Source organism: Dermacentor albipictus, chromosome 2, assembly GCF_038994185.2.
Source record: "Dermacentor albipictus isolate Rhodes 1998 colony chromosome 2, USDA_Dalb.pri_finalv2, whole genome shotgun sequence".
In the NCBI taxonomy this organism is placed as follows: Eukaryota; Metazoa; Arthropoda; class Arachnida; order Ixodida; family Ixodidae; genus Dermacentor; species Dermacentor albipictus.
This window is the reverse complement of record NC_091822.1, coordinates 196989094-197004814: the sequence shown is the minus strand read 5'-3', so window position 1 is coordinate 197004814 and position 15721 is coordinate 196989094. Positions and strand designations below refer to the sequence as shown.

General features: G+C 43.0%; 1 protein-coding gene across 7 annotated transcripts in view; it reads left to right on the top strand.

Annotated features, from left to right (window-relative positions):
• LOC135898567 (cytospin-A-like) overlaps positions 1-15721 on the top strand; it is a 138893-nt gene that overhangs the window by 11951 nt on the left and 111221 nt on the right. For all 7 annotated transcript variants that reach the window (XM_065427594.1, XM_065427592.1, XM_065427598.1 and 4 more), the window contains exons 2-3: positions 5575-5826; positions 9503-9645. In XM_065427594.1, coding sequence (XP_065283666.1) covers positions 5624-5826; positions 9503-9645 — 346 coding nt within the window. In that variant the 5' untranslated portion in view covers positions 5575-5623. The remainder of the gene's footprint in view (positions 1-5574; positions 5827-9502; positions 9646-15721) is intronic.

Below are 15721 nucleotides of genomic sequence, written 5' to 3'. Positions count from 1 at the left end.
TCAAACGTGCAAAAGCAAACGGAAGACGTATTCGTTGGGAAGCCAAGAGAGATAGTTGGAGAAATTATATCGGCTCAATAAACTCATACAAAGATAGCCAGAAAGTGTACAGTAGGGTTCGAAGGCTGAAGGGGAATACCACACTACCCTTGCCCGTGGTAAATGACACTGCTACTACATTAGAAGGGCAAGCAGATGCTTTGGGCGAACACTTTGAGCACATATCGAGTTGCGCGAACTACACAAAAGCATTCCTAACCTATAAAAAATTAGCTGAGTCAATACCCTTCTCCTTCCGAAAATCCCATAGCGATGGGTACAATTGCCCATTCACGATGCAAGAATTAAAAATAGCTTTGCACAACTGCAAAAACTCTGCGCCAGGATTAGACTGTATTAATTATGAGATGGTCAAGCACCTACCCGAGGAAACACTTGAATGCCTCTTATACCTGTTCAATAAAATTTTCTGCAGTGGTCGATTGCCGTCCTGCTGGAAGGAAGCTATAGTAGTGCCAATATTAAAGCATGGAAAAGACCCCTCCTATGTACAGAGCTACAGACCTATCGCTCTAACGAGCTGTGTATGTAAGGTGTTTGAAAAAATGACAAACCGCCGATTAATGTTCTTTTTGGAATACAATGGAATTCTGGATCCCCACCAAGCCGGTTTTAGACCAGGAAGGTGTACAACAGATAGCCTAGTTCCACTTGAGAGTTATATACGAGACGCATTTGTTCATAAGCAATACTGTCTATCAGTATTTTTTGATCTCGAAAAAGCTTATGACACTACCTGGAGGTATGGCATATTGCAAGACCTCGCGTCGTATGGCGTGTCAGGCAACATGTTTAATATAATAAAAAGCTACCTGTCCGAACGAAAGTACAGAGTAAGGGTGGGAACTGCAGTGTCGAGAGTCTTCGTACAAGAAAACGGTGTACCACAAGGAGGAGTGCTCAGCTGCACACTATTCTTAGTTAAAATGAACACACTACAAAAAACACTCCCACCATTTATATCCTACTCACTCTATGTAGACGATATACAGATAAGTTTTAAATCATGCAATCTGTCCATATGCGAGAGGCAGATTCAGCTGGGAGTGAACAGGCTTTCAAAATGGGCGGACAAGAATGGCTTTCGCTTTAGTGAAGAAAAGACGACATGCGTGTTATTTTCTCGGAAAAGAGGCATACATCCTGAACCGAATATTACGATGAACGGGTATGTGCTTAGTGTAAAAAAGGAGCAGAAATTTCTCGGCGTTATATTGGATGATAAGCTCTCGTTTGTGCAACATATAAAAAACATAAAAATGAAATGCTTAAAAACTATGAATATCCTCAAAATTCTTTCGCACCAGTCGTGGGGAACTGACAAGAAATGCTTGCTCTCGCTGTATAACAGTTTGATTAGAACACGTATCGATTACGGGAACCTTGTTTATCAATCAGCTTCACGTTCTGTTTTAAAAATTCTCGATCCTGTACATAACCTTGGCATGCGGCTGGCCCTAGGTGCATTCCGTACTAGCCCTGTTCCAAGTTTGCACGTAGAAGCTAATCAGTGGAACCTAGACCGACAACGTAACTACTGTAGTTTTATGTACGCACTTAAGATTAGTTCCAACCGAGAACACCCGTGTTACAAAATGTTGAAGAGCACAGAAACGGAAACCCTCTTTGCAAAGCGGCCATCATTAGCAAAGCCATTTCCACTGAAAGCACTGTCGCTATGTCAAGAAAACAATATATTGCTGTCGGACGTTCACCTGCATAACCCTAACGAGTTAGTAGCACCATGGGAATCAGTCACCATACATTGTGACTTCTCGTTCACCGAAATAAACAAAAAGCATACACCCCAAGAAGCTGTAAAACAACACTTCTTATTACTACAGAGTAAGTACAAGTGTCCGGAATTTTACACTGATGCTTCAAAAACTGCTGAAACAACATCATGTGCTGCAATTGGTCCAGATTTTGTAGCCCATTTAAGATTAAACAAATACACAAGTATCTTCACTGCTGAAGCTCACGCTATACTCCTCGCAGTTAAAGAAATAACAACAAAACAGATCAATCAATCGATAATATACACAGATGCCCTAAGTGTGGTCCGGTCAATACACATTGAAAAACAAAGAAAGAATCCAGTGATAAACACTCTCATCAGCAGCTTAACCTTAGCCTACAGGAGAGGGCTACATATTATAATCTGCTGGGTACCTGGCCATACTAGTATACCTGGTAACGAAGCAGCAGACGCAAATGCGGCCTTAGCAGGTCTAAGGCCCCAAATAGATTTAAGTTATGTACCATATACAGATATGAAACCTGTCGTTCGAGGAATACTGCGTCGCGCATGGCAAGAATCTTGGGACACAGAAAACAATAACAAACTTCACATCATCCAACCCTACATTACCCAAACACCTGTATACCGGCATAGACAGGACGAAGTAATGATGTCGAGACTGAGGATAGGGCACACACATGCAACTCACTCATACTTGCTAACCGGTAATGATCCACCGGTCTGCATTAGATGTGGAAATCAACTCACAGTCATCCACGTTCTTATACAATGCCCTGGCATGGAAGCTACGCGAAAAAAATACTTTCCTGAACTTTACCGTACCAATTTACCTATGCATCCTGCATTTTTCCTATCGGCTGAGCCGATGTTCCCCCTCGACCGGCTGTTAAGTTATCTTAATGATGTGAACTTTTTGAAGAATATATCTTACCGCTTTTAAACTCATCTTCTCTACGCTGCCTGAAATCCTACATGATCATCCTAAATTCTCCCAAGAAATGCAAGCCTCGTGTTTTTAATTCCTAGGCCTTTACAGCCACCGCAGTACATCACAGGCATTGCAACTCACTATACCCGCTGACAGGTTTATAACATTCTACTGCACTACTAAACATCGTTGCTGGCGCTCTTTGGCCGTTGTTGCCCTTGCGCCATAAATACTAATTAATTAATTAACACGTGTTTACATTATTTGTAAGCAGCAAGAGCAAAGCATCACTACTTGTTGCTTGGCTAGTTTGCTCATACTTATGGTGTGATAGGGCACAAAATAATGTGAAGTAAGAACAGGACAGGAACGAGTGTTACTCACAACCACGTTTGTTCAGCTGAAACAAGTTGTTCTTATATCTTTTCCTTCCTTTCTTTTTTGTTTTTTTGTTTCTTTCTTTATTTCCTTAAAGACCCCACACGGGGGTAATACATACACCACGTAAGGGGTGGGATTACAACAATAGCTAAACAATATTAGTTAAGGTGAGAGAATCACTGACACTTCTTCCGTGAATGTAGATGAATTGATGATGGCAGTGTTGTTGTAAGGGAAGCCTTTCCACTCTGCAACTACACGAGGGGAAAAGGAAGCCAGAAATGTCAGTGTGCACTTTAGGGCAGGCAACACTCAATTAATGACCTATGCGACATGTTATTAATGCTGGTGGTGAAATGTATGGTGCAAGGGTGAGAGGACTGTAAAGATAACGGTGAAATAATGATATTCATGCTGGTGGGGAAATGTGTGGTGAAAGGGTTAGATTGACTGTGAAGATATCTGTGAAATAATGATAGGTTGGCAATGTGACGGCAATACAAAAGTGTTGGTAAACTGGAGTCTGCTTTAATGATGATATGCCGATGCCGTAAGAATATGCTGAGGGAATGAACCTAGTAATGTGATTCTGTAAGGCGTCAAGGGCGTTATGGAAATGTCATGGGGGCACCAGATGGCAGAAACATACTAAAGTTTAGGTCTGATGAACAGTTTGTATTGTAGTAGTTTTACGTGGAGAGGAGCATATTGTAAGGGATGTTTAAAAAAATAACGAGCTTTTTGTTAGCAGATGTTACAACATTATTCCGTTATTCAGATGCAGACACCAGTCAAGGTTGTGAGAAATAATGATGCCTAGGTATGTGAAAACTAACTGATTCAATATGCTTGCTATCTATTACATATGAGAATATGAGGGGATTGTGATGGCGGGTTATTGACATATTTTTTTGCTTTCTTTTTTGTTTCTTTGTTTTTTCTTTATTTCTATAAATATAGCATTAGCAAGTCATCACACCAATTTTGAATATTGTTTAGGTCATTCTGAAGCAAGATTTGGTCACTGATGTTCGTTATAGGTCACTGATCTTAGATGATGTTAGTTTCGCATCCTATTAGACTAGAATAAGGTCAACGCAATCTAATCATTTTTGTACAGTGCTTCACAAGTGGAGCTTGCTGCTCTGCATTACATTGTTGAGCTGTCCATGAGCAAAAATTTGCATTTCTAACCTTTTGTTCATGTGCGGGGCTGCAAAGGGTGTAATCTGAAAAACACTTATAGAGGTATAGAATAAGGAACATAACAGCAGCACTATGTTTCTGCAATCACATAGCATTGGAGACCACTGCAAGCATACCACTGTTCTTATCTTCATGGCAGAATGTTCATCAACTTGACTGTGATGACCAGCCATTGCATTGCACCTCAAAAGGGCTGGAGCATTTGTGTTGCAAACATTTTTTTCTTTTGGTACAAATTTTTGTTTAAGCTATCTGGAATGTGGACATTTGCTGCTTGTATTTAAAAAAAGGATGCTATTAATAGTGGGGACTGCACTTATGTTACACATGAAATTAAGTGCATTGCAGAAAAGGCAAAATGCAAAAAAAAAGGGGGGGGGGAATCTGTACGGACAGCTTTGTGATTGAAATTGAGGACAGTGGCACAGTGATGCTCAATGTTCTCCTTTGCTGCCACAGACATCGCACGCAGCACTGTTGGTCATTACATTTAGTGTAGTATAAGCCCTTGTGAAGGCAACTGCCAACCACAGCTGACACAGAAGCAATGCCTCATGTCGAAGAAGCCCGGGTGGTGGTGCGAGCTGCAGTGAAGGCTGTAGTTCATGTAGTCTGGTTTGCCTTATATTTGGGTTGTTCCACTCTGCTAATCAGTGTGTTTGTGCCAGATGGCGAAGCTGCCTTGCAGCATCTGCTGTGGAAAGGGGAACTCTCTGGTCTTATTGAGGTGGCACTTGAGCAACTTTGTTTGCGTAATCATTACCACTGACTCTGCAACTTCCAGGTAAAGACTGCAAAGACATTTAGTGGCCTTTTTATTTGACGTTGTGGTGAAGTTTGACAATTTCGTACACCAGCTATTCTTGATCCAAGTCAGAGAACTGATAGCGTGCTCCGTAAAACCAGCACTGGCAATTTACCAGGACTTTCCGTGTCAATAAATTGAAGCACACTACGCGGAGCCTTGAGTTCCACCCTCGTAGACGCTGTGACATGTGATGTCTTAAGTAGCAGCGTTATTCCTCTTGTCAGAGTAACTACAACACTGCCAGAAATAGATGTGGTCGAGCCATCGGTATACATGTGCGTGCGTGTGGTTGCTGTAGTTCTCATATCCATAGGAATGTTTTCAACAAAGCTGTGGTTTTCACATTTGTATGTCCCAATGTGTAGGTTTAATTTCTTCTCTGTGTTGCATACCAGAAATTGTGTTGATCTCTCTTCATTCTTGGTGCAGGGCTGGCTCCCCTGTGGCATAGAGGGGGCTCTGAGTGGGCTGTGGCTCGATGATGCGCAATGCTGGGCGCACAGTGGGCGGCACCCTGCGGTCAGCAGGCAACAGTGCCCTGCCCCAGGGGCTGAGTGCCCTGCAGCAGAGAAGCCGTGCTGGTCAGGAAAGCATCTTTACACCGCTCAAAAAGGACTCTTCTCGCACAGCCGGCACACCGGGCGCAGCACGCACGCGCACAAACAGGCCCATGTCTACCACGTGAGTCTGTCGTTTATTTAACCTTTTTGCTAGGGCCCACGCAAAAAGTGCTCCAAGTGAAGCCTAGCTTTTCTTATGTCTGGATGATGATGCCAAATGCAGCATGCTTCTTTCTGACCTGTGCATTTGTCTCAACGGAATTTTCAGTCTACCACTGGCTTGTTAGCTGTTAAATCTCATGTGGACGTCACATTTTGCGGTCTAGCTTGTATACAGTTGAACCCACTTATAACAATATTCAATTGCCAAGTAAATTCAATTGTTATAAGCAGGTTGCACAAAAAAACAGAGGGAACAAGCATCAAAACATTTTAGTTAGACAGAAAGAAGTACAGTCAAACTTACTCATAGCATTACTGTCTTTTAACAATACTCAGATGTAGGTAACAGTGAGCGGCTGCAGGGCTGTGAACTTTTTTGTGTATGTGTCCTGTGATACTATAAACCACTTACTACAAAGTTCCTAGGCTGCATTTTTAAATCAGGCTGACGGGTGCTTGCAGCAAAAAGAGAGGAGGCATGCGAAACCGTGAAAAAAAAAAAGAAAGAAAAGTGAGCTTCTGCATTTGTTTTTGTGCCACGCACCTCGCATGGCACACCTGTGTTGCAGTTGAACCCTCACATGCCTCTCTCTCATCCTCTTCCACTCCTCTAAAACACAAGTTGACTGCACCGATAGCGTTGACGTCGGAGGGGTGGATGGGAGAATGAAGGGAGGTGTGTGAGGGTGTGACTGCGATGAAGGCAGTAAGGTGGGTGCGGCAAAGGTGTGCAGCACGCAGACGATGCGGCAATTCCCCCCTGAGGATTTTGTTATTAAGGTGAAAGCCTTATACATCTCATCAGTCAGTTCAGCTTCAAAGTTCTTGAGTGAAAACGCTCCGATGACATGAAAGATACAAAAAGGCTACGAACCCTCCATCTTTGGTGGGAGTTGAACCCTAGACCTTTGGAATTACAGGGATGGCTAACTGAAGTACACTTAGCGAATTAAGAGGATGAGCAAGAAAATTAAGAGGGATGACTAAGTGAAGTAGGCTAAGCAACTTAAGGGGATGTGTACGTGATGTGTCTGTTTTTAATGCATTGGCACTTGGGCTTTCACCTTCAAGTCTCTATGGGAAAATGAAAAAGACCCTGTGAATTTTTGTTTGCTTTTACACATGCACCCAGTAGCCAGGTTTAATTGTTATAATTGATAATGCCGTATAGGAGCATTATAGTGAGCGGTTTATTTTACTACAGAACACACAAAACTTAAGAGTGCAGTGATTGCTCATTGTTATATCCGATTATATTGTAAAAACCGGTATTGTTATAAGTGAGTTTGACTGTAATAGCATGTTTTGTGTTGAAAGGGAGAGGTGTACTTTACTTTTCAATGACTTAGTCCGAGACATTAAGAAATGAGGGATAACTTGGTTCTTGAACCATGCCCAAGCGGCGTCTTTCAAAGATAAATAAACATGACTTAGCTTGTCTTTGCTGTACCAGTTGTTAACCGTAGCGACCTCTTTTAATGTCTCCAGCAAGGTTCAGTTCTGCCTGTCGAAGGTCTGTGGAATAGGGGTGGGTCCCTCTGTCATTGCAGCACAGAATTAAACATTCTATTAGTAAAACTTGGGGCCAGAAAGCAAGAAACACTATAGGGGCAATGACCACGGTTAGCACAGTCGATGATTGTAGAGTCAGAACTGGAGTAGCTCACAGCTGGCTGCTATTTAAACATGATGCAGAAAGTTCTCGATAACCGTATGTAGCATGCTGAGTGTTTTTGAAGAAACTGGACGCATCACATTCAAGGCACACTTGGATAGGGCTATACAGTGAAACCTCGTTAAACCGTAGTTAGCCAAAGCTCGAAAAAAGTACATACTAAACGGTAGTACTGCTTAACCGAAATAGCATGAGATCACCGACTTACCTGTCAAAAATGGAACTGAGAGAGAGTGCGATGAAAGGGGAAGAAAACATGCAGTATTTATTCACTTCGTGCGACAAAAGTGTTACTTTCGTTTGATGCCGCAGCGGCCTAGCAGCTACGACAGTGGCCTCAACATTACTGAAGCTGCGAGCCAGCTTTTCAGCCAGCCCCCTCTTCTCGGCAAACACTCGCGTGGCAGATTCCTTGTTGGTGTTACGTATTCTCTGTGTACGTGCGCGGTAGCGCTGCAGAAGTAGTAGGGTGCTGTGTTCATTGCGGGGTGCTGTTCTCGTCGTGATGATTGCACTCGTGAGCCTGATATAATACGCAGCTTCTGCCACTGTCGGGCTTGAATCGCCCGTGCTGTCGCTTTCTGTGTTGTCCCCATCACTGTCACTAGTCGACACTTCGGCAACGACAGAGGCAATGATGGAACATAACCTCGTAGCAACTTCTTCGCATTCCAAATGCCACACACCGTAGTCAACAGCAGATCTCTGTCACGCACCGACTTCTTAGTGTCGCGTTTGATGGCACAAACATGGCACGAATGATGTCTAATTTTTATTCTATGCTTAGCACCAAGCTTCGGCATGACGTGAGTCCTTGGTTGCACGACGCCACAACACTGTATGGCACGGCGCCGAAATGATGTTGATGTTGATGTGGCTTCACGCGCAAACGCACAGGGCGCTTGGAGGCCATTGTTCCGATCTCTGAGGCTTGTTGTTCTGCGGGGCCGCCTGATGGAGATGACGCAACGCCGTGTTTGTGCGCCGAAAAGTGAAAACACTACGTGTTAACCGATATGTATGTCATAAGCTGGTACGGTTTATACGGGTACGAAACCCATGATTTTCAACGGCTGCTGAGTCGAGGATTTGACTTTACTACTTTTAAAACGAAACTACTGTCTAAGCGGGTACGGTTTAACGAAGTTTTACTGTACCAATATAATGTTCGAGAACACACTAGGCATGTTGAGCTCAGGCAATGCAACAACTAGTGCTTTCAAACGAATTGATAAGGCTGTGCTGTGCATCAGTGGTGATAAGAAAACTATGTAAAAAAAAAGCACAGCAGGCCTTTAATACAACTAGAGTTAAGAAAAAAGCAGTGCAAAAGTCCTTTGCTTCAATTTTTGTAGTTGCCTTTGCACCAGATCTGCTTGTACGCACTCAGGGTTGCTGAAGAATCTCGTCGAGCTACTGTGTTCAGAGTGACTTTGCCAAATTTCAACTCCATCTGCTGCATGGGTAGAGGCTGTAACATGCTGATAAAATGTGATAACAAGAAAGAGCATGCCATTTCTCCAACAGCTCATCATTCACTAAATCACTCAGAAGTTGTGATATTTGACACAGACCTTTCGAAAAGCAAGATGTAGAAATCTAGGCAGGCCTAAAAAGGATCAAGGTATGCTGACTGCACATAGCATAGCCTATTTACCAGAAAGTAGAGCACTGAGATCAGAATGCACCGTGGAACGTTTGACAGCACAGAACTTCCATTTCAGATATTGAGAGATTGTTTTAATATACCCGACATATGTTACCTTTTGAATAGTGGGATGAAAAAAAAGCGAAATTCATGTGCTTCCTTAGCTTTTCTGATGCCTTTAGCAATGTGTTCACAGTGGAGATACTGCATTGAGGAGGAAACCAGCAGTGATATTTGTGCATGTTGCTGTGAGGCAGCTGTGCAGTGTTGTAGAAAGCTGTATTTTTTTTGCTGCCCTCTTCTCTCTCGCAGTCGTTCTGACCCAGTGAACAAGGAGAACATGCTTTCCCGAGGCACCGCTGGTGCCCGAAAGTGTAGCAGCATCAAGTCATCCTCAAGCAAAGACAGCCTGGACTCCAATGGCCAGACAAAAGAGCACAAGAAGCTTCATTCTGGTAGGCACAATTCTGACCCTGCAAAGATAGTCTGCTTTGTGGCATTCCGCAGACAGGTGTCACAAGGTTGTACCAAACATAAACAGTCAACATTGTGCTTTCTCATTGTGCTTTTGCGATCTTGATGGAGCTAAAAGTTCTTTCAACAGTGGAGCATGTACAGCAGGGGAATGTGCAACCCATAATACATTTGGCTCCCAGTACAGTGGAAACCACTTATAACAACATTCAAATGCCATGAAAATTCCATTGTTGTAACTGATAATTGTTATAATTTGGTTGCATGAAAAAAAGCAAAATAGAGGGATGGCAGAGCTGTTGCGAGAAAAGCATGATGGCGGGGATGGACACTCACCTTCGTCCATCCGGCTGCTGATCGTGTTTAGTTGTTTACTGTTTTACTCTGCTTCCTGTGCACTTCGACCCGAGCAATTGAGGCCTCTCTATAGCTTTCCCATTCAGAATTTGTGTTTGTTTGCTTGGCACTGCATTATGCCCTTTTCTTTATATTTAGACACTACTTTTGTTTTGAACCAAGAAGGATTGTCGCTTACTTTAATTTTCAACTTTGGTATACAGGCACACTCAATTTCTTTTAGTTTGTCACGAAACAGCAACAAGCTTTGATTAACTGTACGGGTGAGGTAGGAATTTCTATACATCAGGCCAAATTCCTGCAACGTACATATTTATTCAAATCTAGGCTGTTAGCTTTTTCAAATAATCATATACCAAACTCTAGGGCTGGCTTAGATTCAAGGATTAAAAAAAAATGCACCAGTTTGTAATTGAAAATTATAAATATGGTGCATAGCTAGCACCATCTGAAAAAATCAGTATCGCAACTGCTATTAGCCGCGTCAGTAACCAGCTAAAGTATGTAAGTGACGACTCTATTTTGACCTGTGTCATATTGGCGTGCGGTGTGACCCATAGCATTGCGTTATTGTAATGGCACCAAACAAGCGATGCCACTATAGTGCCATTTTCAAACGAAATGTTGTGCTAGCCACAAAGGCACCGTCAAATGTTCAAGCCGGGGGGACTTCCGTCGATGGAGGAGGCAATGGGGGACGCATGTTGTGTGTGCCGCAAGGAGGAGATGACAATGATACGGAAAATAAGCGCGTGATAACAGAGAGGAGCTGTTCATCGAGATTTTACTGTGTTTCGATACATGTGAGCTGTGCTGCACTGTCTGCGCATGCATGGGTGCGCAAGTGTGCGTGTGGTCTCGGCTATAGCGGCGAGGCTAGCAGTGATAATAACGCAGAATGAGCTTGGCATGTTCATATTAAATAAATGCTGTTTTCATTGTGTGAATGCTGTCCTCACTATTTTGTTCTGCCTACATTCAAGGTAAACATTTTTATTCATTCTGTCTTCGGGCATTCGGGGGTTGTCTTAAATCGGAACCGGCCTAGATTCGAGTAAATACGTTACTACTACAGTTTAAGGGCCCTTGAAACGGTTTGGACAAATTTTATAGATGCGTAGGGTACAGGTGCAGTTAATCATTCGCACCACAATTTGTGTGAAGTGTCTCATATTAAGAGAGCTATGGACGATTACAAGTTACCCTCCTCCATAGCCATGCATTTTCTCCTTAACTCATTCGCTGAGTGATCGGGGCTAAGCTCAGTCTTCACTGGCTCTGCATCAGGATGGCACGTCGTGTCGTCTACTTCCGGTTGTCTAGGAGCAAGCGCGTGAAGCCTCTCCAACCTCTCTGCCAGCAGCATGGCAGTCGACCACAAGCGAGAGCTATCGAAGCAGCGAGCAGCGAAGTGTTGCGAGCATTCTGTCGCAGCGCCGACCGTCCGGTGTTCTAGTAACCATAGGCGAAAGGGGCGTTTCGAGAACTTGGGTGGAGGCATAAACTCCAGCTGATGGAATTTTAGCGTAGCTGTACGTGAGGGGCCTGATCAATCTGCATGGTCCAGCCACCTGGTGGCGCAGAGCTTGACCAGCCAAACGAAAAGCTAATATTGCTCTAACGAAGTGTAGAACATTTTAAACACTTACAAAAACAATATGTTGATGATTACACTCCTGAGGAAAATTTACATGAGCAGCAAAGTGGAATAGACTTTGTTACAGCTACTGTGATTGTTTGAGCTTTTGCTACTAGGTGGCTGCACTGTGCAAACCATAGCATAGACTTGCTCATCGCTTAAAACAGCACTGTGAAATGGTCAGGCCCAGTCCACTTCTGCTTACATTTACCCGAATACCGGACACACGAAACACTATTGTGGTGGTAATCTTCCGGCGTAAAGTGATGGTTGCAAACGCGCAAATCCTGGCGCCGATCGGATGGCTGCAGTCCAAGGTGCTGCAGCTACTCAGCTGGTCTGCGGCCTTGCAGAGGGATGCAACGTCGCAGCTTGACATATTGCCAGTCACTACGTTTGTGGCCCACAACATAATAAGGGTGAACCATGGTGCTTGCGAGAATAAAAATAGAGGTCAACACTAACCGCGGAGCTCTCGTCAACACGGAGCATGTTGCAACACAAGCCGGCGACACTTGCTTTATGCTCGAACTGCTTAGTGTAGTGAGAAATTGTCCTTGTGCATTCTCTTTGTTACTTTCTTTTTATAGAAACAAATTAACTATCATTCCAACTATTACGAACTACATTTATTCACTATAAAGTTGGAAAAATTATCAATGACTCACCCTGGGCAGCCAATCGGATAGCTCGCCCTACTAGTGTCATTAGGGCAATTTATATCAAATAGTTATGGGTGGCTGAAAATTCAGCCGTGTGGTGTGCTGCGATCGGCAGTGATATACATTTTGAAAACCTTATAATAAATTACACGCTCTATGTGGAGCACTAGATGCATCAGTTAATGATCAGAAGGGTCTACTCTAACGACTCAGTGCACTTGTACAAACGTCAAAATCGTTTCAGGGTCCCCTTAAACCTCGATATAATGAACTTCAATATAACGAAATTCTCGATATAACAATGTATTTAACTGTTCTTAACCTCTTGTCCATAAAACTGTGTCCTCTTATCCATGTATTCAGAACCTCTTGTCTGTGTATTTAAACCTCAATGTAACGAAGTGTGTTTGCGATTTCAATATAACGAAATTTTGCTTCTACTGCAAAGGAATGCTGAGACAACAAATAGAAACTTCTGCGGACTCAGATAGTCAAGTGATACCTCAACATACCTCTCAAATCATGCGCCGTGTGACGAGATCGACCACTGAAGTGGAGCCGCATGATGTTCCGTATAAAGTGGAAGTGTGATGATGTCCTGTCGCGCTCCGCACACTTTGTTCTTTAGCTGTGAGTGAATGTGTGTGAGGGTGAGACAAGAAAGCTGGTGGCGTCACGAGTGCCGCCTTCCATGCGAGTAGAGGACAAGAGGAGTGGGGTGAAAGTGTGGTAACGCGATCAAACGCACATGAGGGACGAAGGGGTAAGTTGGCGTGCTCACTGGCATGCGTCTTGGCCGTGGCTGCGAATGACTGTAAGCGTGGCTGAGCGCATACGTAGCCATGCACGCTGCTTTAGAGGTAATCTGTTACACGTGGAAAGAGTGGTTGTGCCGATACGGCCTGCCATCATGTAAGCTGTCTTCCTGCACATTTAATATTGAAGGTTGCGTAATCTCGACTTTTGGTGACTCGTTGTAGCGAGAGGCAGACAAAGCATTCACTCCCCACTGCCGTCGCTTTTCATGATAGCGTCAACCCAGTGCGGGCAACGCTGTCAGCCACGCTGTGGGAGTGCACGTGAAAGTGTGTCTGGCTTCGCTTAATTCGTACTGCTGACCATTCGTCGCCAACTCCCAAACTCATCTAAATGATTTGTTTTTTTCATTCAAACTTGCTTTTTTTGATTGCCCAATAGTTTGGAAAATTCTGCGGCCACTTTCCATGCAAGAAAAATCGACTGGCGACTGTACTTATTTGCATAAAAGGTCGAATTTCAATACAACCAGATTTCAATATAACGAAGCAAATTGCTGATTTTACCTACTTCACTATATAGAGGTTTGACTGTATTCATTTTACCACAGTCAGCTCTAGAATAGTTCAAAATAATATTTGTAGGGTTCGATTTATCAGGAATTGCAGCTGGAAGAAAGCTATGTATTACTTTATGGTCGCTTAGTTTCTTTAGCACATGAGTTACAGAATTATCATAGAGAGTTGTCAGCAACAGGTATAATATATTGCTGCTTCGTGTTGGATTTTTGACAAGCTGATTGAGAGGATACATACTCAATATATGTAGCAATTTGGAATGATCAGAGTCATTTTCTGAGGAAGTGACGACTCATGCAGCCCAATTAATATTGGAGTACTTAAAGTCGGCGCCTAAGGTTATGATACATTTTAGATGTGTTTTAAGTATGTCATTGAGTGGCTGCTGTAAATGATCAATAAAATCGAAAAAGCTTCTCGAAGGGTGGCACAGTGTACCTAAAATGTATGTGCTCTTAAGTTGCATCACCACCTAGATCAACTCTAGTGGGGTGTCAAGGAAAACCAAAGATGGCTGATAGTCATTCCTAATGGCCACCATCACACCACCTCCTCTACTTGTTTATCTTTACTTTGAGTTTCAGGGAGAGCACTTCTATTTTCAGGGGCACACCACTTATTGTTGCGCAAACGACAAACACCATGATTACAAGAGAAAGAAGTAACTAGCATGATTTTGTGTGCCAATGGATAAAATGGACGCTCTAGATGTCAAAATGTCATGCTGGATGCTGAAATGTCACATGTGCTATTTGATCGTCTGCACGTGGGGGGCCATGGACTTGAAAAATTACAAATAACTTTACAGGTGGCAGAACTTGCCTAAATTTGCTTTTTGTGCTTGCAAAAACTTATTGGAACCGCGAAACAAAACTACATTGTTAGAACGATAAAAAAAAATACTACATGCATTTCAATGGAAGCAAGAAACAGAAACGAAAAAAGTTTCTTACATCGCAAACTTCGTTATATTGAGGTTTAACTGTAGTTCCTAGAGCAGTGAGAACCAGCAACAGTAAAGTCACTGAAAATTCATTGTGATAAAAAAACAATGTGTTGCTTGTCAGTCTCTGCTGTGCCAAGTTTGCTGCTGCTTGGAACAGCAGCAGCAAACTTGGCACAGCAGAGACTTGCAAAAATTGTGTATGTATGCCGCAAAAGATTGTGCTCAGGGCACAAGTATTAAAGTATGCCTGCCAGCCCTCCTCCCCTACGTCCATGGTCTTTTTACAAAATTTAAAGGTCGCAGGTTTGCATGTATGCATTGTTTGTCATTGTCAGCCTCATTTATGTCCGCCACAGAACAAAGGCCTCTACCAGGTGTCTTCAGTTTTCTTTCATGTGAGACTAATCCATGGAACCTGTGCCTGTAATTTTTCCCATCTCAATACTGTATTTACACCCAGTCTTTGGCCATGCTCAGCTGTGTTCTTTGTGGCACCCTTTCTGCTATTATGCTGTGGTGTCTCAGTGGCTATAGCGTTCTGCTGTTGAGCATGAAGTCACAAGTTAAATTTCTGGCCATAGCAGCTTCATTTTGATGAGGGAAACATGCAGAAATGCTCTTGCACTTTGGTTTAGGTGTTCAGTAGAGAATCCCATGTGGTCACAATTAATCTGGAGCTCTCCACTATAACGTCCCTTATAACCAACTAAGCAGTTTTGGACCTAACAACTTTTACTCTTGGCTTCCTGATGACTAAACAAAACTGGTGAGCATTCAGCCCACATTATTTAATGGTGGACTTGTAGTGCATAATTAACCACAGTAGGCACTCAATCAAGCAACAAGGCCAATTTCTTTATCGCAGGAATAATTTTTGAGCAGTTTTTTTTGCAAGCTCTTGTGAACCTGCTCTTGCAGTGTATTACAACTTTCACTTACGAGAAAATTATGGCTCATTTGATTATGTAGAGATGATGTGCAATTGTGTTCTTTCAGTATAATTTCGAGGCCTTCAAAAGAATATCTGGGTATAAATGTTCACATGGTTCATGGCAAAGTTCGGACTTTTGTTTCCTCGAGTGGATTCTGCTGCCACTCCTTATTTTGTTTTGGGAGCTT